Here is a 23,060-nt window from a genome sequence, read left to right as displayed (position 1 = left end):
TCTTTACACTCTGAAAATTGTCTAGCTTTCCGGATCTCGCAATACACCCGATTGCATCTGCCAAGCTTCACCAACTTCTTTTGGCAAATCCCCAAAACTTTCCAAACTCCAAAACACTCTGAAAATGTGTGGGTTATATTTGAGTATAAATCTCTTCTCAAGGTATGACAATGAGAAAGAGAAGGAGAAGAGATTACAATGATTTCTCACTAAGAATGAGTAGCTCTCTCTCTTTCTAAAAGATAGGTATGTGTATTGTAGAAAACCTATCTATAGTTTTTCTCTCTGAATAGTCTCCTTACAATTTATGGGTAATAGGGGTATATATAGCATAAGTAAAGGGTAAGAAAGTCACACTTAAAAATCTTTCAAGCAGAATGTTTTGCGACTATCTCGTGAGAAAGGCTTACCCGCGAGACACTTGTGAAACTGACAGCCTGGCACGACTCTTCAGCTTCCAGCCATGTGCTTCTCACATGGCTACATTGTTGATTAGCTTCTCGCGAAATCCACTTGATCTTCAATTAAGCTTAAGTTTTCACCAACTTAATACTAAACTCAATACAATAAAGTTCCACAAAATACAAAGAACAAAATTAAAGCAATTATAACAATTTTTATCATGAAATAAAGTCCACATAAAACATAGTTGTAAATCACAACTTTATAATTTTCAATACTTTGCTAGAAGCTTTGGTAAGGGTTGAGGCATTCTGCAGTATCAAAGAACTATATTTAGTTCAAATTAGAAAATTTAATAATTAATATATTCATGAATTTGACGTAAAAGTTTTGGTAATAAAAGTTATGACAGGCTTCTGGACTTTGTAACATGCACTTGACTAACGTTTGTACAAACTCTTCAACATCTTGCGCGTATATAATGCGGATTCCGCACACCTGGGTTACTGTGCTCTAATGAAGCAGCAATGTGAGTGCACCCTTGCAACCGAAAGAACATGTGGGGTACATAAACTACCAAAATTCTACTTGATGATCCAACAAATGTCTTTAGATTTCTGAAAGACTTCCATCATGTGTGAGGCAAACTCAATGACTAGCTAAAGGATTATAAAAGCAAAGAAAACTTTGTTAAATCCTGAGTGTCATCATTGCCAACCAGTTGATCCTTGACAGTATAATAAGCACATACAGCAATTCCCATCCATTTCTTGTCTTTCGGCAAATTTGCTGGCAGATTAGTTCCTATGTCCGAACAAAAACTTTGATTTCTGAACCAGGCGGGAATTTTGACACAAGGAAAGATATAATCATATTTGTGGTTTCGTGCCCTGTTTCCCTGTAAAAGATATGAATGTTCAATGAGTGAGAGAATAAGTAGAGAAATATGGTGTTGTATGAGAATATGGAGAGACCTTAAACAATCTTAAAAGTAATGACTCAAGCTCTCTTTTCAGCTTGATATGTTGGAGTCACTTACCTGATACAACCTGCGATTGATATTTTGCAGAACTTCCAATATCTATATGGTTCCAGCCAAATAAGACTCGTGGAACCTCTACCAGATCTTGCTCGTACAGTATACGCACACCACACATTTTGAACTCAATATCAGGGCGGTCACTTATAATCATAACCCTAATGCGACTGCATTCCTGTAAATGGTCTCTAAGATCCGCTGCACTTATTAATTCATGATATTCATACGAAGTAGCAACAAATGGAAGTTCATGATAGGATTGAAAGACTAGGGGACAACATCTACGACCTAAAGCCCTGTCGAAATCAGATGTAATAATGCTATAAAAATTAAATTTCTGAATGGGAGAAATGTCATTCAAATTTTTAGGGGCTTCAAACATAGCAAGGATAGAGACTCCCTTCCAAGTAATATTATCTTGCAGGTTACAAGGTAGCGGGATTGATATAGATGAACCAGGGCTCTGATGGCAAAACCACTCTGGAATTTCAGACCTATTAGTGTTTCGAAGGCTGTTAGCACATAGATCTGAACCAGACTCCTGTAAAATATGGAGAGGCATAAGTATGAAGATGTTTAACATGTTTTGTGTGTGTGTGTGTGTTTGAGAGAGTAAGATACCTTCAGACATTTCTTCCACATTTGGTCATACTGATAGTAATCATAGTATGACCCAGCAAAATGAGAGAGATCTCTGTTGTCAAGGAAATCTAAAAGACAAAATCCTTCTTCAGAAGTCCACGTGCCTAATTCATTTGAATAACTTTCCAGTGATGTACATCCTCGTGCATGTACAAATAATGTTGTTGGTGAAAGAATTGGCAATGATTGAAGCCTACTACAATCATTCAACTCAAGAGATATAAGCTTAGAAAGTTGAGAAAAGCTATCAGGCAACCTTGTAAATTCGTTTTTGCTCAAATCCAGAAACTGCAACGAGGATAAGCAACTAAGATCATCAAGGGGTGCTTCGTCTGATAAATTGCAGTCACTTAGATTTAACCGTTCTATGGAGCTTAACCCAGATAACCTATGCAACAAGTTGATGGGCTCTTGTTTAGGATGTAGGGCAGGGAAGAAACTATCTATCCCTAAAATCTTTGCAAGACAAAGAAGAAGGGAGAGTGCGTGTGAATGCCAGGATTTGGATGGTTGACCCTTGCATCCTGTTAGATTGAGATCCTTAAGAGAAGGCAAATTGATGCCAGGAAAACTCCAAAAGCTTTTGCAATCTTGAAGACTCAGCAAAGTCAGGCCAGTCAAATGCTCAATTGATACTGGTAGTTCTTCTATGGCAGTCTCATCCAAATAAAGTGCCCACAAGCGTGTCATATTTTTTCCAATCTCTGAAAACTTCTTGAGTCTAGAACAACCTGATAAAATAAAAATTTTAAGAGATTCCAAGTTGATCTCGCGTGGAAGGCTTTTTATATTTTTGCAATCTTTCAGGTTTAACAAAGTAAGCTGTTTGAGAGCTCCAACAGATGAGTGAAGGGCACACAATCTTATACAACCTTGAAAAATTAACCTCTCCAGTTTTGAAAATCCAATGAAGTTTGGAGTCTCTATTAAGTATTGAGAGTTGCTAAGGTCCATGAGTTTTAGCTCTTGTAAATTCTGCAAAGAAAAAAATGAATAAATTAGAACATTTAGGGGTGATGATTTTTTATTTGAAAAAATAAAAGATATGTATGTATGAGAAAATCTTACACTAAATCCCTTAGGTAGTCTCTCAATGCCACTATGATGCATAATGAGTTCAACAAGCTTCTTTGGTTGAAAACTCTTTGGCAAAGATTTCAAAGGATACTCATTCCATTGTAGCAAACGTAACTCATTAGAAAGATAACTGAGGCCTTGTGGAAGGTGTATGTTATGGATTATGAGCAATCTTAGCCTTTTCATCATTGAGAAGCTTGTGGCATTCAGTTGTTCTTTTTGATGTGAAGGTAAGCTCAGCTTCAAGCCATGAACTAATTCTATTCCCTAGTAATGGAAAATAACGACAGAAATTAGTGTAAGGAAAGATATGGAAAATTTTTATAAGAAATAGTTCAAATATATAATTGTCTATGTATTGGTCCACTTACTTTTTCATTCTCCAATACATGAGATATATCCTCATAAGAAAATAATCTACGTCTTCCAAGCTCTGATTCACTAGCAATTTTCCAACCCATTTCTTGTATCAAATCATGCATCAACAATTTTCCCCCAAAAATGGTAATGAGAGATTTGTCCATGAGAATTTCTATTCCCATGTCATAATCATAATCTTTTAGTATATTTGCTAGTCGATCTTTATCCTCTCCTTTAAAGAAACAAGCGAGATCCAAAAATAGATTTTTATGCATATCCTCTAGTCCATCAAAGCCTATTTTAAGTGTATCAAGAATTTCTTTTTTAGGATTTCCTTTTAGTTTTTCCTGATTACTTTTCCATGCATCTATAGATTTACCAAACAAGGAGGAACCCAAAACTTTAAGAGCTAAAGGAAGGCCTTTAGCATACTTCACAAAATCATTTGACAATTCCAAAAAATTTTCTTCAGGATAGGGTTTTTCAAAAGCTTTCCAACTAAAGAGCTCTAACGCTTCATCATTATCTAGTCCCTTCACTGTATAGATTGTTTCCAAGCAAAGTCTGTCCAACATGGTTTTTACTCTACTTGTTATAATGATCCTACTCCCTGGACCAAACCAACTACGGGACCCTGCTAATGCTTGTAGTTGTTCATAGTCATCAACATCATCTATAACTATAAGAAGCTTTTTATTGTATAGTCTCCTCCTTATCACTTGGATTCCCATGTGATGGTCCTGAATGGTTACCTCTCTTTCCATGAGGATCTTAGAAAGAAGAAGTTGTTGTAAATAAACTAGATCATTCTTTTTAGCTGTTTCTCTAACATTGGAAATAAAGCTGTTGGCTTCAAATTGATGACAAATTCTATTATAAATGACATGTGCCAAGGTGGTCTTACCAATCCCAGCCATCCCCCAAATCCCTATAAAGCGAACATCATCCAACTCTGAACCAAATAAGTTCATAATTTTCTCCACACGGTAGTCTATTCCAACAAGGTGTCTGGGAAGAAATGGTAATTCATGATTCAATTCATTAAGTATTCTTTTACTGATTTTTTCGACAACTCCTGACTCATAACTGCAATAAAAAAAAATAGTTTTGATGAGAAAGTTGTGCCAGCCATAAGGAGACAAAATGTTAGAGAAGTAATAAATATAGAGACAAATTTTTTTTTTTTTTTTTTTTTGGTGACTGTCAGCAGGGAGCCCATGTAAAAAGTGATGTGTTCTCATCACAACATGCCACCTTAACTTAACAAATTATGAAAGATGGGTGAAATATTTTTTGTTTCTAGCACTGCGCATCGAGAAATATGAGCCGAGTTTTGCTATCCAAAATACCCCGGCTGCCCTCTCAAACAACCAAAAAAGAGAGAAGAAGATTTTACGATTCAGTTAGAGTTTTGAAACCAAACAAGCATACAACCTCTTTTCTTGTCTTTCTATACTAACATCTTATTTTTTTCAAAACAAAAAACAACTGAATTACCTTTCCACATAATAATTGCACATGGAACAAACTATATGAGAAACTCACCAAACTCTATTAAAAGATTTAGATCCAAGATTGAATTACTTTTTTTTCAAATAAACTCTATTTGTTGCAGTAAAATGTTTTACAAAAAATATTTTCAATATTTTACGGTATTTATTTTATTTTTAAATTTGGTCAAACTTGAAGGGAGACCAAAGGGGACAATGGTGAAGTTAGGAAATCTTTTCAAAGGGGACCAAATTTATACAATAATATTAAAAATTTTAGATTTAGTTACTTAATCATAATAATTGCCTATCTTGACAATTCACATTTTATTTACAAGGCAATAAAGATCACAAATTGTGTAACTAATTAAAATAAATCGTACAAACTATGCATTAAATTAATACTGCCTTAATTTGTGTAGTTCATTAATAGAGATTGGCCATCTCTCTACATAACATATAAGCATCACTAACACTTAGGGTACGTTTGGTACACTGAATGTGAATTATATTAGGAATAGTAATCTTTATTACTGGGAATAGAAGACATTGTAATGGAATAACTATTCTTATTCATAAGTTTGGTTGTTACATGTGGAAAACTTGTAAAAGATGATGTATAAGTAAACTTTATATTTTTGGAATAGCTATTACATCCATTTTAAAGAAGAATAACTATTCTTCAATTTAAAGAATGGTTATTCCAATGTAATAACTAATTCATGTAATAAAGATGCAACCAAATGACCGAATTGATATTACATATGAATAACTATTACATTACAGGAGTTATTACAGTATATCAAACGTACCCTAAGATTATTTTTTATGAATTTTTATGAAACTCTAACATCACTTTTGCTCATATACAGTTACAACAACAAAACTTTAGTTCCAAATTTTTGGAGTCGACTATGTATTTTTGACAGATTAGTTGAGATCAACTACATATATTATTTTCCTCCATTTTATTTTTTATCTAAAGTCATGCCTTCTTTACTTCTTTAATTGACATGTCATTTTTATATTACTTCTACTAATATTATTTTTGGCCTTCCTCTGCATTTTTTGTTCCCTCAACTTGGATCAACTTACCTTTTCTTATCAATTCGTTACTTGCTTTCTGAACATAACTAAACTATTTCAAACGACTCTATCTCATATTTCCATCAAAAGATGATACTGATCCTATCTTTAAGCGGATTTCTTCAATTCTGAATCCTATTTTTTCGTGTATTCCTGTTTATGTATTTTAATATTTTCATTTCAGTTACACTCATTTTATTGATTTGTTATTTCTTAACAGCCCAACATCACTTTTGCTCATATATGTATATATTTTTTTAGAAAGATAAATAGTAAGTAACGAAATTCTTAAGGTAAGTGAACTAAAGTCATTAATATACAATACCAAAGACTCTTTTGATTTGACTAAAAAACAAAATATTTTGGTGTGGATTATTTCCATATATATATATATATATGAGGTTCAAGAGTCTAAGCAGTGGAGAAGCTTAGATAGCATGTATATGTACAGTTAGATTATAGATGAAGTTTCCGTTGTGCTGTAATGATACTTATGATGATAACTTAGATACTCTGATGTGAGTTCGGGTCGTTGTTTATTCAAAAAAAAAAAAAAAGTGACTGGAAATAAAATAGACAAATATGCCTTGACAAGGTTTACGTAATGCAATAACAACAAAAACAACAATATTTGTCCAAAATGACTTTGGCAGGGCTGAGAGGATAAAAGACTAATGATGGAGACTTTCCTAACGAACGCCAGTGTAGGCTATGATTGCCACGCCTTCTTCTCTAGGGTGCTGATCAATCTTCCCTACAATGAATAACTTTTTCAAATCAATGTCATTGGCCGCAGCTTGACAACAATGCTTAGGTATAGAACCCAATATTCTGCCTGAATCTGCGGAAAAAAAAAAAAAAAAGTGACTGGAAATAAAATAGACAAATATGCCTTGACAAGGTTTACGTAATGCAATAACAACAAAAACAACAATATTTGTCCAAAATGACTTTGGCAGGGCTGAGAGGATAAAAGACTAATGATGGAGACTTTCCTAACGAACGCCAGTGTAGGCTATGATTGCCACGCCTTCTTCTCTAGGGTGCTGATCAATCTTCCCTACAATGAATAACTTTTTCAAATCAATGTCATTGGCCGCAGCTTGACAACAATGCTTAGGTATAGAACCCAATATTCTGCCTGAATCTGCGGTTAAATGTGTCTGAATTATGAAATTGTGAGAGACTACCATAAGGGTGACACAAAAGAGAGAAACAAGGCGAATAAGGCTAGGAAGGCTTGATACGAGACAGGAACTAAGCTCCAGGCATCACACCAGGCCAAAATCCAATGTGACAATGAAATGCTACGTAAGTGAGGATACCTCACTTATATGAAAAGGCACCTCTACTTTTGTGACAAAATTGATTTGTTATCTCCTTTTCCATTTTTCTCATCCTTGCCATAATTGGAAGATTTTACTTCAATCTATATGCATGGATGGTCAAAAACATGAATCCACTCCTTAAGGATCTTATAACAAGTGTCATTAGATCTAAAGGACTGAATGCCACATGGCACACAAATCATTTTTTTATTGGCTTTATTCTGTGCTAGGGATCCCAGTTAGTAGGTTGCTGTTAAGGCCCATGTCCACTAAATGGTTTTCCCTATGCTCATATCCTTTGTTTCTATAATCCCTCAAAGTCATTATTCTCATGTCAATCTCTTAACAAGCCACACCTAATCATAAGAAACAAGCGCAATGATCCTGTCCAAGGTCAGGATAGCATGCCCGTCTTTGCTAGGGTTGATCTTATGCTTAGACGATCCAATTCCACCTTCCTAATCTCATACCTGCCGGGGCGTAAGAAAGGGGCCATTTGCTTGGAGGTGAAATAAGAGAGAAAATAGAGAAGAAAATATAAAAAATAAAATAGGAGAGAAAATGGGAAAGTGAGGTGTTTCGTTTGGGGGAGAGAAAATGGGGGTGGGGAAGTTTAACTTTTCCATCTTTCTGCTTTTTCGCTTTCTCAATCAAACACTAAATCTTTTCTATTCACTCACTTTTTTTATCTTCTTCTCTTTTTTTTTTTTTTTTTTCATTCTCCGAAATGGACCCTAAAAAACAGGTTTGCCTTTAACTGGCATCAGACTCTCCCTATTCTGGGGAGAGCCACCTAAAATGAGAGTTAACCATTCAAACACATTTCACTAAGTCTTGCACCGAGTCCAAATAGTGGGACCAAATGCCATACTTAGTCGCCGATCTGGAATTACGCCGGATGCCATATTTGGTCCAGAGCAATGACTAACATGCCACAATTGCTTTTATCTGATTTTCGATAAAATTTAAAATAAATAAAAAAGAAAAAGGTATTTAGCATCTTATGACTTCAGAGATTCGAACTTCGCAAAGAGGGAACTTTCAATGAGGCCTTCTTGGAGATTATCAACTAAGAGGGAAAAAAAATTAAAAATTATAAAATTATAAAAAATATATAAAAAATAAAAAATAAAAAATAAAAATCTTGCCAGGAGCATTATCCTATTCTCATATTCGGAAGTATTTGGGTCAAAATCTCCCACCCCGACTTATTATAACCAAAAAAAAAAAAGATAAAAGTCCTCGTTAGTGACTGCCTTGTCAAAACTTCAAGTACTTGTGTATGTTTTTCCATATTTAATAATTTAATAAGTAATTAATTGATTACCAGGCCTTAAAGTTGGAAGTTCAAACTACCCAGAGGTTCCAAGACGAATATAAGTCCTCTGCTTAGCTTGAAATTATACCCTAATTAAGGGAGACATTCATTGTAATTATTGAATTATCAAATATTTCAAAATTTACAAGAAAAAAAAGTGCCATATTGTTGATTACTTCATGGGAGAGTCGGTCTAAGTGTGGGTGTAAATAATAAAGATGGTGCAAGAAAATTTGGAAAAAAAAAAAAAAAAAAGCAAAAACAAAATTATTTTCAGAAATTTCCAAATTATGGATGTTCTTGCTAGAAGAATAAAAGGTAAAATATTACCTGTCATTTATATGCTCCCCAACAATTTTGCCCACTTCTGTCAAAGCAGCTTTCCACAACTGTATCGTTTCTATGCTAACCTTGGGATCTTTTTCATGCTCAAGGAAGGCTTTCTCAAAAGTCTTCCTCTGGTTCCTTATATCAGAGGGATCTACATGGTAGAAAATGGGCAGAACTTTCAGCTCCTTCTCATTCATGCATTCAAGAATCTTGACAAGCTCATCTAAACACCATTTTGAAAAAGCATAATTTTCTGATAGAACGATAATTGCATATTTTGATTCTTTTATTGCTTTGGTGAGCTCCGGAGCAATGAATGTCCCTTGCTCGAGTTTTTCGTTATCTCTAAAAGTGTGGATGCCCTTTTGTTCCAAAGTAGAATACAAATGGTCTGTAAAATTTGTACGGGTATCCTTTCCGCAAAAACTGAGGAAAACATCATATTTCCGACGAGATGTTGAAGAAGAAGAAGAAGAAGATGTTGTATGGGCTCTTTGAGTGCTCGTGGAAGCCATTGTAGACTTAGCTAGTTTACGGAACAAGGTATTGCGTACAGAACTAAAAGAAAATACAAATTAAAGTAATATCAGAGCTTCTCTACTTTCTCCGAAACCACCCCTAAGTCATAATGAATTATTGCTTTCAAGGGACCGTATCTGACGGAACAGCCTCTTTTTTTTTTTTTCTCCAAGATGCCATTTCCTTTTAAAATCAGATTCCTTCTTTTTCTTTTATTTTATTTGCAACTTATTTTCTTTTACCAGCAAGTCAACAAAGCTGGCTGTCACCCACTAGAAAACTTTAAATAAGGGTAAATTACAAAGTGAGCTTAGTGGTGTCATTCTTCGAAACTGCAAGCCTAGTTATTTCCACAACAATGGCCCGCACGCACAAAACAATGTCCGCGTTTCATGATGAATTCGTGGTTTACTTGGCACACGCAAAGTCTCTTTCTATGTTGCACAACATGATAATTATTAATCCAAAGAAAGGTATGTATTCAAAAGAAATTATTTGGTGTAAAGTTGTTTTTTTACAACTAAGTGTTTTGTTGGTTTATATTCCGTGCCAAATTTAATTGTAATTGTATTCAATCTTTTGTACCCTGTATTTAATGTGGAATTTGATTGTAAGAGTTGTGTAATAGAGAGAGTGTGAAGACTCAAGCAAATTGAAGAGTGAAGAGTTTTCGCAGGTAGCTCGCAACTAAGCATCTGGCGAAGTGACTCATGTGTCTTGCACATGCTAAAATGCGAAGAGTCAAGCCAGGATGGAAACAGCTGCGTCTTGCAAGTACCTCACGGGTAAGGCCTTCCCGCGAGACATTCTATTCTGCCAACCTGTCCATTCTGATACACATTTTCTATGCCTACACTATTTATACCCACATTATTCACAAATGTTGAGGAGTGCTTCTGAGAGAAAAACCTAGCCAAACACCTTGAGAATTATAGATTGTTATACCCACAATTCTCTACACATTTTGCTTGTGAAATTTCCTCAACTCCTACCTCTCCATTTTCATACCATTGAAAGGTTGATAGCCTAAACACTTACCATACCATTTCAGAGTGTCAAGTGAAATTGTGGTGCTGCTAGGAAGTATTGGAAGAAGCCAAGGATGGCAGATGCAACATGGAGCTTGTTGCAGGATCCGGAGAACTAGACAAGACATGGTTCCGAAAAGTCTTGTTGAAGTAGGAGCTTGTAGGGTTTAGGTACATCGGGTAGATTAGGCTTGGAGGGTCTTTTGCTAACTCATGTATCCCAACTAATTGTCTAGTGGATCAATTACCACTTGGAGGGCAACGGAGAGGTTTTTCGCCAAGTTCTTCGATAACACATCGGTGTGTTATCTTGTGTTTGTATCTTTCTTCCCTACTCTTTTACATTCTATTTTACTGCTGTGTTTCTTTGATTATGAATTAGAGTATTTTGTTTGTTTATCCACTCGCATTTACACTATTCTGCACTTAGTATTAAGTTAGTGTAAAATCTATCGAGCCGTAACTTTAATTTGGGGGTCTAAACAGCTCTTATGTTTTTAACACATTTTCGAACTTTCAATTGGTATCAGAGCGGGTGCACTTGCTGTGGTTTAAACACCTTAGTGCAATCCTTGACACCATATTGAGATGGACCGGTCTCAATCTTTAAATGTTCCACCATATTTTGATGGTAGTAATTGTTAGGTTCTAAAGATTTATGAATTTATGTATTTAGAACTCTAATGTGTAATATTGGAAAACCATGATCAAAACAATATATTTAGTCTTGTTTAGGCTTGCTCAAAGTTATATATTTTATGTAAAGTTGGAATCGAGAGGCTGCAGATGCATTGGTGCATTTCGGCCTGGCTCGATTGATCGAAAGTTAGACTCGATCGATCGAAAGTTGGCCAGAATGCTTTTCTGCAGAATTTTTCAACTTAGCCCTAACTCATTAAACGTTTTGGGTTTTCTGTTTTTGCCCTAGGTATAAAAGGCAAAACCCTAGCCACGTTTTTAGAGTTGCTCTTGTCGTATTGTTGCTCATACATTGCTGTTTGTGTGAATCTCTTGTGAGATCATTGAGGAGCTTTCCTTCACATAAATTTAGGGTTTTCAAGATAGAGATTATTTCAATATCTTGATGATCAACTCGGTTTCTGCCATTGGAGCTTAAAGAATAACAAGCGTGGGTGCTTGTAGCTGATTGGAGAATCCAAGAAAGAAGGAGTCTGTAGATTCGGAGCTTGCACGTGGTTGTGTCAGTAAGTTCTACTGGTGGATAGTATTAGGAAGTCAAGCGGGGAGCTTGTAAGTCCTTTTGTATGAATTTCGATTCTTTCGCATAGTGGATTCAGTTTACCTTGAGGATAGCTAGGTCAAATCCTTCACAGGTTTTTACTGTGTGGTTTCCTAGGTGATCATATCATTGTGTTATTTATTATTCCGCTGCTTTATATCTTTGATATGATTGTATGTTTGTGATAACCTAGAACTGCATAATTTGACTAAGTTAGTCACTTGGCTAATTAACTAGGTTAATCTGGTTGGTTTAAGGGATCTAAAACCATTTAAGTGGTATCAGAGCGGGTAGTTCTCTTGTTTTTATAACCATTGTTTTTTGGTTTTTGTGTTTTTTTGTTTGTTTCTAGGATTTACATTGCATAACATTCATGCATTTCATTCTAGGATTTATTTGTTTTCTCTTTAAAATTATAATTGTCGTTTAAAATTATACATAAAAAATAATTTTATTGATCGAATAGTAAATAACATTCAATTGACACATATTTTAATAGTTAGATTTTCAAAATATGTAGTCAGTTAATTTGTTTAGCAAGAGTTGTAGCTTTAGGTTACAACAAAGTTTGTACTCAAAATTTGTCCTTAAACTTGGTCCCCTTAATAATATATTAGGCCCTTACAAACAAAAAGAAAAAAAATCCAAGAAAAAATTTATTGAACTAAAATTTTGAAAGATATGTAGTTTGCATCATTAATAATAAGACCATCATACAACAATTTCAAAATGAGAAAACTTGTAGAAGAAAATTGAAAGACCTTATGTATTTGCGTGTGTTTTTTTTTTCTTCTTTTTTATGTTGTCAATATATGAAGTTATCTTTTTATTAGATTTTGAATAATTTAAGTTTCTTAATGCTATCTTGAAAAAATATTCCTAGAGTCGCTACTGCACTAATCCATATCTTAACTAATATCTATAAACATCATAATTCCCTACAAACATAAAATAACTAATTGAAGCAATCAAATCTCGGAGATAGTCCCACTCAAACCAGCAGTATACATGAAGTTATATATATATATATATATATATATATATATATCTCAATACTGCCTTTCTCTTTTGAGAAAAGAAAGAAGGAGTCCGTGGATTCGGAGCTTGCACGTGGTCGTGTCAGTAAGTTCTACTAGTGGGTAGCATTAGGAAGTCAAGTGGGGAGCTTGTAAGTCCTTTTGTATGAACTTCGATTCTTTCAAGATAGTGGATTCAGGTTTACCTTGAGGATAGCTAGGTCAAATCCTCCCCAACTTTTTACTGTGTGGTTTCCTGGGTCATTATATCATTGTGTCTTTTATTTTTTCGCTGCTTTACACTTTTGATATGATTGTGTGTTTGTGATAACCTAGAATTGCTTAAATTGACTAAGTTAATCACTTGGCTAATTAACTAGGTTAATCTGGTTGTTTTTAAGGGGTCTAAAACTGTTCAGATTCTTTAGAGATACTCCCATGAGCATTGGAAAGCATATAATACCAAGAAGAGTATCCCTGAATCACTTTGTATGGATTTGCTTAAAAATGTGGATCTCTTCAAAGGCTTAGTCGGTCTTCACCAAGTGAGTGTATTTGATTGGTGTTATTTTTTTCTTCCTTGTTTTTTTGCCATGTATTTGTGCTTAAAAATGTGGATCTCTTCAGAGGCTTAGTCGGTCTTCACCAAGTGAGTGTATTTGGTTGGTGTTATTTTTTTCTTCCTTGTTTTTTTGCCATGTATTTGTCCATATCCTTTGGTACTTCTGATGTGATTTTAGTTTTGGGTTTTCATTTCAACTCATGATCCATGTTAAGTGGCATATGATGTTCCAGTTCCCATTTTGCATATCTAAACAATATACACTTTTGGTAGGTTGGGGGGAGATTGTATTGTCTTAATCGAGTGTAATTTGCATCTAAGTTTTATAAAGTTGCAGGTTAAAGCTATTAGAAATCTCTAGAATGTGCTCTTAGAGATAGAGGGCGCTGCCACATAATTTGTGTGCTTGGCATTTTTATACAAGCATGGTGTCTATCAGCTTGACTATAGCGCAAGGAAGTTTTCCTTTATCACTTTGATTGATGCGTCTTTTTAATTTTATGGATTGGGGAATACCTGAAAGTAGAAGCTTAACAATAAGATTGCTAGAGGGTGGATATTAACATTGATTCTATATTAGCGTATTTCATGAAAGACAGGGGAAGCCAAATAATTATATATTTTTTATGGGTCTGGTAGTGCTTCAAGGTGTTCTATTGTTGTGATCACCTCCTTTTCTGTCTTTGACTGTAAGATACAAGTGAACCTTTTTTTAGTAGGATACAAATGAACCTAGTGAGGTTTGAATCCATGATCTGACCCTCTCTATCTCATTCTTATAGGAAAAGTATGATTTGAGCTAGAGCTCATTGCCAATGTCATAGGACTAATTGGGAAATTGCTTATTTGTGCTTTTGGTAGGCTTAGGGATAGGTGGATTTGTGTTTATATCTGTAGCTTGATTATACCCACAAAGGTGGGTACAATTTGTCTGAGTGGAAATATCTAAAGTTGGACTCCATCCCTTATTTTGATTATTGTCATATTTCTTTTCTTTCCGGACATTTTCTTTCCCAAAATTTTCTACTTTGAACAAGACTGAGATTATTGTTTGTCTTGATTTTAATGTTGCATTTTTGTGACGGTCACAATTATAAACCTGTGTTACTCGGTTATGGGATTATGGAAACAATAAATTGAAATTTCTACGATGTTCGTATGTATGACTGACTTTGTAAATTTCTTTGCATTTATTATAATTTTACAGGTAAGAATGGGGATTTTAGATTTGCAGTTGCATGCAATGTACATTCCTGATGGGCCAAAAACAGCCCTTGATGTTAGTAAGAGTGTTTATGAAATCACATCCGTGTACCCTATGCTACAAGAAGATAGGTATCTTTGTAGCATCTCTCATATATTTACAGGTTTGTTTTCCCTCTCAAATTGACTTCTTTCTAAAATCATTTTTATTTCTTTAACTCCAGCCTAACCTATTGATAGTTTCCTTTTCATGAATATTAGATGAATATGCAGCTGGATATTATGGCTACCAAGTTTTTTTATTATTTTTTTATTCCTATATTATTCATGATTGTCTGTTGCATTCTATATGATTCTTTCGTGAATGGTGGGCAAGTTTTCTATTGTTGTTTGTATACCCTTTGTATTTTATTCCTCTTAAATTTACTTCGAAACCATAATTCTGCATTTGGCAGTGGTCTGAGATGATGGTAGTTGATGGTCTCTGCATTTGAGTCTGCTGGACTAAATGACAAGGAGGTAAGTCCAAACGAGCTGTCTAGAAAGATGCCATAGTCTTGCCACTTACCTTGATTTTTTCTATTATAGTTTCATTTCCGCATATAGAATATGGTTTCTAAATAGAGCACATCATCTCCATATTGCACCTGATTGATCTTTATATTTGTAGGGTCTTGTTTAAAAGATGACACATTGGGGAACTTCATTGAAGATTTAGTTGCAATGTCCGTTGCATTGCATTTTTGGATGCATAAATTTGTCACCTACTGTGGTTCATCTCCATTTTTAGCTAAGTTATATAATAAAGAGATATTAAGTTGTGATAAATAGCAAAAAATCATTGCAATAGCCTTGTAGCTCAACTAGTTTGCATCTCATTGTTTTCAACGGAAATATTCAGGATTCAAATTCCCTTACCCCCAACTATTGAATTATCCAAAAAAAATAATAACAATGATTTATGGATTTTAGACCATGGCGATAGGGAGGCTGTCTATGGAACGTGGGTTATCCACTAAGGACTTATAGTAAACGATTTTTAAAATTAAAAAAAGAAAAAGAAAAAGAAAAGGACCTGAGAGTTAAGACAAACATTCCAAATTGAAGTGTCATTTTAGGGTCATCAAGGTTTTCAGATCCGGACCGTTCATTGAACCGTAAAAAGAAGGGGTTTAAGGTTTTTAAGGTCGAACCGAAGTTTAACCGAAGTCGAACCGTGATGACGTCATAATTAATTTAATAATTATTTAAATATAAATAAATATATTAAATTAGTATAAATAGAAAAAATTAAATTAAATGACCCAATTAATTATAGAAATCTATATTTCAAATGTATTTTTTCATATCATAACTTCCACGATTATGTTACAAAACCATGCTTACGTTATTATGTAACTTAATATGTAACTTAAGTTATTATATCATAACTTTCAGTTAAGTTATGATGTTTTTTTCATTTTAACCCATTATTATATCGTAGATATTTTTTCTTAACCAGCTCGAATCAAATTGGTTCAACTCACTCAAAAGTTCTCAACATACTTTTAGCAATTTCATATTTTGCAAATGTAATGGAAATGCTTTTTGGGCTAAACAAAGAATCATTGGGCCTTGTGATTTAACTTAAAAGAAAGCCGTAAATAGCCCATTAGACATTAGTTGTGAATTGATGTGATGATACACTTGAAGCCTTCATTCTTCTTCTGACAGTAAACTAACTAGGACATAACTTGGAGTTTCTTGTTTTGGAGGCGGACAGACCAATAAAGCAAATGAATAAAAGTAAAGAGTATTAATTTAAAATGAAATTGCTCAACTTCCAAGTATGCGTTGGCAGCACCTCCTCCACGCAAAGTGCTTCAAAGCTGGCATTTTACAGTTCAAAACTACTCTTTCCTTCTTTCAAAGTTTCAGATGCAGTGCTCAAGAGTCAAGACCTCAAGTGAATTTCTATTCTTCTCTTCACTTGAGCATCCTCCGCCGTGTGCTTGTGAATTTCTGTTCTTTTCTTCCTTCTTCCTTTTTTTTTTTTTCTTGTCTACAACTTCTTTCATTTTCTCTATCTCATGTTGCCCTCTCTTCTCTATCACTCGAGAAAAAAGATCCAAACTTTATGGGGAGACGAAATGGAAGATCTGAGAGCGGAAAGAGAGTAATAGAGAGACACGCAAGAAGAAGGAGGTTCAACAATTTTTAAATTTTTTTTTTAATGCTTTGATCTGAACCGTGAAAACCGTGGACGGTTTTCAGACCCGGGCGGTTGAACCCCGGTTCGAACGGTTTCGTGCTTTTTATGCATAGAACGGTTTCAGGGTTAAAAGAACCGGATTGATGAGAGGGTTACGGTTAATCCGGTCGGACCGTACGGTCCGGTCCGGGTCTGAAAACTCGTCACTCATCAACATTTTGCATACAAATGTTCTTACACTTCAGTTTTGGTGTGATATATGTTGACGTAAATCTAGGGACTAAAAACTGCCCCCAAAGGTTTTTGAAGGCTTGTTATTTGGTGCATCTTTCATGGGTTTTCTTTTAACTATTAGTAGTCAGAGGCCGTAACATTTTGAAAAGGCTGCTTATCTCTTGCTACATTTTATATATATATATATATGTATTGATGAGAAATTACTACATTTTATATTGGGAGTGAAAATTATGCCTTGCAACATGATGAGATTGTGAAACAGGCTATGAAAGAAATGGGGCACAAATTCCGAGAGACGATCCTTGCTCTTGGAGGTGGCAATGCGGCAAAAGAGGTTAAAACATACTTTTTTTTGGTTTTCTATTGGAATAAGAATTGGATGGCTTTATCATAATTAGTTGCGGTGTAGAATCTTTTTTTCTTCTAGATTTCTCTTATTTGATGCTCATAATGACATGTTGCATCCAGGTATTTAAAAATTCAAGGGAAAAGAACATTCATTGAAGGAACTGCTGAAGCAAATTAGAAAATCTTTACCAGAGGAACCGCTCAAGCTGTCCTCCTCAGAGTCTTCACAGGAACAGAAACGGAGGAAGAAGTCGTAGTTAGCTTTTTGAAAACTTTAGATTTTAAAGATGAAAGCCCTTCTTTTTTGTTTTCTTGTTTCTCATTTTACTTTTTTTCCCGTATTGAAGGTAGCAGTTGACATATGGAAAGTAAAACTATCTCAATTTTTTAAGGATATGGGATTTCCTAAGATAATGGTCTTGTAATTTATTGTACCCCATTAGTTTAGACTTTCTGACACAACATCAAAACATTTTATATATTGTTGAGTATAGTCATGCATGCTTTTTACCAAGTGGGACATTAAAGTGGTTGAATTTGTGTGGAATTCCAAAGGTTTACGTGCCACAGGATGTAGTTGTTACTTGTTATGGTTTGTCCAGGTAAAAATCCCATCCACCATGGATGGGTGTCCATTCTATCTTTGAATTGAAAGTTTGGTATGCTAATCTTTGAGTTGATAATTTGATTGAATTGCATGGTGGGTAGCCAATCTTTGATAACCAATATATATATATATATATAATTACATATTTTTTTAATTATTGGATTTAAATAGATTTAACAGCCAAAAAAATACTCGTTAATGCTAATATTTAAGTTGATTTCATTTATTATTTTTCATTTAATACATTTCATACTTATTTTAAACCCAAAAAAATTTATAACGCAACTATTGCTTTTAGTGTCTATATGTATGGACAAAAATGTATATATATATATATATACACACTACGATTTAAGGAGCTTTTTTGTTTGGATTCTTATTTTTTTATACCCAAAATATCCCACATTCTACTCACTAATATGATACTGCCAGTCCCAAAAGTTTAACCCAATAAGAAATAAGTGAATTTAGTCACATAATCATTATTCTAATACAATCCCTAATGTACAGACCCAATTTCTCCCTCAATAAGTGAGTACCCATGGAATTTTTAATTTTTAAAGGGGAGGTGGAGCCTTAATAAATGATAAACTATCACCAGTCCCCAAAACTTAAACTAATAGGAAAGAAGTAAATTCAATCATTTAATCATTATTCTAATGAACTTCACACATTTTCTCATAAAATAAAATAAATCCTGGATAAAAATGTAAGTTCAAAAAGGGTATACAACACCTTTGAACGTTTAGACCCCAAATAACACAAATACCAATTCAAACTTTATATCAAACAATTTATGTGCGGAATATGATAACAAGCTTATAACAGAATTGATAGAACAGTCTAAGCCAAATATAAACACATCAACAGCAGTAAATATAAGGCAAATGTAAAGGGAAAGAAGATGCAAACACACAGACAACACACGATATGTTATCGAAGAGGAAACCGAAGTCCTCGGCGTAAAACCTCTCCACCGCCCTCCAAGCGGTCAAATAATCCACTAAAGAATGTAGTTGGGATACATGAACAGCAGAAGACTCTCCAAGCCTAATCTACCCAAGTACCTAAGCCCTCCAAGCTTCTTGCTCCAACAAGGTTACGCCGAACCTATTTCTTCTCTAGCTTCCCGGATTCCGCTACTTGACCATAGCATCAACCAATGTATATTGGTTCCTTTCCAAACTGCTTCCCAAAGCACCAAAAGGACATTCTCATAGACGTGGGTGTGGTGAGACAAGGGTTTGGTAAATGACCTCTCAAGGGTATGACAATGAGGACAGACCAATAAAGCAAATGAATAAAAGTAAAGAGTATTAATTTAAAATGAAATTGCTCAACTTCCAAGTATGCGTTGGCAGCACCTCCTCCACGCAAAGTGCTTCAAAGCTGGCATTTTACAGTTCAAAACTACTCTTTCCTTCTTTCAAAGTTTCAGATGCAGTGCTCAAGAGTCAAGACCTCAAGTGAATTTCTATTCTTCTCTTCACTTGAGCATCCTCCGCCGTGTGCTTGTGAATTTCTGTTCTTTTCTTCCTTCTTCCTTTTTTTTTTTTTTTTTTTCTTGTCTACAACTTCTTTCATTTTCTCTATCTCATGTTGCCCTCTCTTCTCTATCACTCGAGAAAAAAGATCCAAACTTTATGGGGAGACGAAATGGAAGATCTGAGAGCGGAAAGAGAGTAATAGAGAGACACGCAAGAAGAAGGAGGTTCAACAATTTTTAAATTTTTTTTTTAATGCTTTGATCTGAACCGTGAAAACCGTGGACGGTTTTCAGACCCGGGCGGTTGAAAACCGTGGACGGTTTTCAGACCCGGGCGGTTGAACCCCGGTTCGAACGGTTTCGTGCTTTTTATGCATAGAACGGTTTTCAGGGTTAAAAGAACCGGATTGATGAGAGGGTTACGGTTAATCCGGTCGGACCGTACAGTCCGGTCCGGGTCTGAAAACTATGGGTCACTCATCAACATTTTGCATACAAATGTTCTGGGACTATCTGGGCTTTTGCCCTTAATTTTTTTTTTATTTAGCAATTTGTCCTTGTTTGCAAACTATATAGGAATATGCCCCTGTTTCAATACTTGATAATCTTAAAATCGAGTTTCTATGAAATACTCGATCTATAGAAAATCGAGTTATGCCCGATCAAATTTAAAAAAAAAAAAAGAAAAAAAAAAAAAGAGCATAGAACTCCATTTTAGGAAAATCGAGTTTAAAAACGCCACTATAGGGCTTTAAAACGTCACTATAGGGCTTAAAAACGCCACTATAGGACTCACTGATGTTGTAATCACACTTTCAAAATTTTTTTGCAGGAAAACGCCGCTATAGAGCACTAAAACGTCACTATAGGGCTTAAAAACGCCACTATAGGGCTTCCTAAATGGTATCACACTAGTAAAAAATTTTGCAGGAAAAATCACACTTCTAAAAATTTTTTTGCATGAAAACGCCGCTATAGGGCCATAAAACTTAACCATAGGGCTTAAAAACGCCACTATAGGGTCCCTAAACCACTATTCGTGATCATACTTATAAAAATTTTGCAGAAAAACGCCGCTACAGGGCTTTAAAACGTCACTATAGGGCATAAAAACGCCACTATAGGGCTTTCAATTATAATTTTTTTTTTCATGGAACTCGATTTTTTGATATTCGAGTTCCATGCAATTTTTTTTTTTTTTTTTTTTTTTAAAGTTTGATCGGGCATAACTCGATTTTCTATAGATCGAGTATTTCGTAGAAACTCGATTTTAAGATTATCGAGTATCGAAACAGGGGCATATTCCTATATAGTTTGCAAACAGGGGCAAATTGCTAAATAAAAAAAAAATTAAGGGCAAAAGGCCAGATAGTCCCAAATGTTCTTACACTTCAGTTTTGGTGTGATATATGTTGACGTAAATCTAGGGACTAAAAACTGCCCCCAAAGGTTTTTGAAGGCTTGTTATTTGGTGCATCTTTCATGGGTTTTCTTTTAACTATTAGTAGTCAGAGGCCGTAACATTTTGAAAAGGCTGCTTATCTCTTGCTACATTTTATATATATATATATATGTATTGATGAGAAATTACTACATTTTATATTGGGAGTGAAAATTATGCCTTGCAACATGATGAGATTGTGAAACAGGCTATGAAAGAAATGGGGCACAAATTCCGAGAGACGATCCTTGCTCTTGGAGGTGGCAATGCGGCAAAAGAGGTTAAAACATACTTTTTTTTGGTTTTCTATTGGAATAAGAATTGGATGGCTTTATCATAATTAGTTGCGGTGTAGAATCTTTTTTTCTTCTAGATTTCTCTTATTTGATGCTCATAATGACATGTTGCATCCAGGTATTTAAAAATTCAAGGGAAAAGAACATTCATTGAAGGAACTGCTGAAGCAAATTAGAAAATCTTTACCAGAGGAACCGCTCAAGCTGTCCTCCTCAGAGTCTTCACAGGAACAGAAACGGAGGAAGAAGTCGTAGTTAGCTTTTTGAAAACTTTAGATTTTAAAGATGAAAGCCCTTCTTTTTTGTTTTCTTGTTTCTCATTTTACTTTTTTTCCCGTATTGAAGGTAGCAGTTGACATATGGAAAGTAAAACTATCTCAATTTTTTAAGGATATGGGATTTCCTAAGATAATGGTCTTGTAATTTATTGTACCCCATTAGTTTAGACTTTCTGACACAACATCAAAACATTTTATATATTGTTGAGTATAGTCATGCATGCTTTTTACCAAGTGGGACATTAAAGTGGTTGAATTTGTGTGGAATTCCAAAGGTTTACGTGCCACAGGATGTAGTTGTTACTTGTTATGGTTTGTCCAGGTAAAAATCCCATCCACCATGGATGGGTGTCCATTCTATCTTTGAATTGAAAGTTTGGTATGCTAATCTTTGAGTTGATAATTTGATTGAATTGCATGGTGGGTAGCCAATCTTTGATAACCAATATATATATATATATATAATTACATATTTTTTTAATTATTGGATTTAAATAGATTTAACAGCCAAAAAAATACTCGTTAATGCTAATATTTAAGTTGATTTCATTTATTATTTTTCATTTAATACATTTCATACTTATTTTAAACCCAAAAAAATTTATAACGCAACTATTGCTTTTAGTGTCTATATGTATGGACAAAAATGTACATATATATATATATATATACACACTACGATTTAAGGAGCTTTTTTGTTTGGATTCTTATTTTTTTATACCCAAAATATCCCACATTCTACTCACTAATATGATACTGCCAGTCCCAAAAGTTTAACCCAATAAGAAATAAGTGAATTTAGTCACATAATCATTATTCTAATACAATCCCTAATGTACAGACCCAATTTCTCCCTCAATAAGTGAGTACCCATGGAATTTTTAATTTTTAAAGGGGAGGTGGAGCCTTAATAAATGATAAACTATCACCAGTCCCCAAAACTTAAACTAATAGGAAAGAAGTAAATTCAATCATTTAATCATTATTCTAATGAACTTCACACATTTTCTCATAAAATAAAATAAATCCTGGATAAAAATGTAAGTTCAAAAAGGGTATACAACACTTTTGAACGTTTAGACCCCAAATAACACAAATACCAATTCAAACTTTATATCAAACAATTTATGTGCGGAATATGATAACAAGCTTATAACAGAATTGATAGAACAGTCTAAGCCAAATATAAACACATCAACAGCAGTAAATATAAGGCAAATGTAAAGGGAAAGAAGATGCAAACACACAGACAACACACGATATGTTATCGAAGAGGAAACCGAAGTCCTCGGCGTAAAACCTCTCCACCGCCCTCCAAGCGGTCAAATAATCCACTAAAGAATGTAGTTGGGATACATGAACAGCAGAAGACTCTCCAAGCCTAATCTACCCAAGTACCTAAGCCCTCCAAGCTTCTTACTCCAACAAGGTTACGCCGAACCTATTTCTTCTCTAGCTTCCCGGATTCCGCTACTTGACCATAGCATCAACCAATGTATATTGGTTCCTTTCCAAACTGCTTCCCAAAGCACCAAA

The 23,060-nt window shown here is 34.6% G+C and overlaps 1 protein-coding gene and 2 long non-coding RNA genes across 4 annotated transcripts; 2 read left to right on the top strand and 1 right to left on the bottom strand.

Annotated features, from left to right (window-relative positions):
• Nucleotides 1-711: 711 nt before the first annotated feature.
• On the bottom strand, nt 712-9,757 carry LOC112032332 (disease resistance protein RUN1). The gene is made up of 6 exons (XM_065761283.1): nt 9,073-9,757; nt 3,532-4,606; nt 3,152-3,427; nt 2,063-3,058; nt 1,442-1,982; nt 712-1,300 (listed from the first exon to the last, which is right to left on the bottom strand). The coding sequence occupies exons 1-6, from the start codon at nt 9,585-9,587 to the stop codon at nt 1,272-1,274; spliced, it is 3,432 nt and encodes a 1,143-aa protein (XP_065617355.1). The 5' UTR covers nt 9,588-9,757; the 3' UTR covers nt 712-1,271.
• A 6,631-nt stretch (nt 9,758-16,388) lies between these two features.
• On the top strand, nt 16,389-17,930 carry LOC136062344 (uncharacterized). 2 transcript variants are annotated; one of them, XR_010624114.1, is made up of 3 exons: nt 16,389-16,824; nt 17,331-17,402; nt 17,537-17,930. It is a non-coding gene; the product is annotated as an uncharacterized LOC136062344 (long non-coding RNA). The 2 variants fall into 2 exon arrangements; XR_010624113.1 differs by having other exon boundaries at nt 16,389-17,402.
• Nucleotides 17,931-19,340: 1,410 nt separating this feature from the next.
• LOC136062342 (uncharacterized) lies at nt 19,341-21,758 on the top strand. Its single transcript, XR_010624110.1, has 2 exons — nt 19,341-21,230; nt 21,365-21,758. It is a non-coding gene; the product is annotated as an uncharacterized LOC136062342 (long non-coding RNA).
• The last annotated feature ends 1,302 nt before the right edge of the window (nt 21,759-23,060 follow it).

The sequence above is a fragment of the Quercus suber genome, unplaced genomic scaffold (assembly GCF_002906115.3).
Source record: "Quercus suber isolate HL8 unplaced genomic scaffold, Cork oak 2.0 scaffold_404, whole genome shotgun sequence".
NCBI classification, from domain to species: Eukaryota; Viridiplantae; Streptophyta; class Magnoliopsida; order Fagales; family Fagaceae; genus Quercus; species Quercus suber.
Note: the sequence above shows the minus strand (reverse complement) of the source record. Positions and strands in the feature narration are given on the sequence as shown.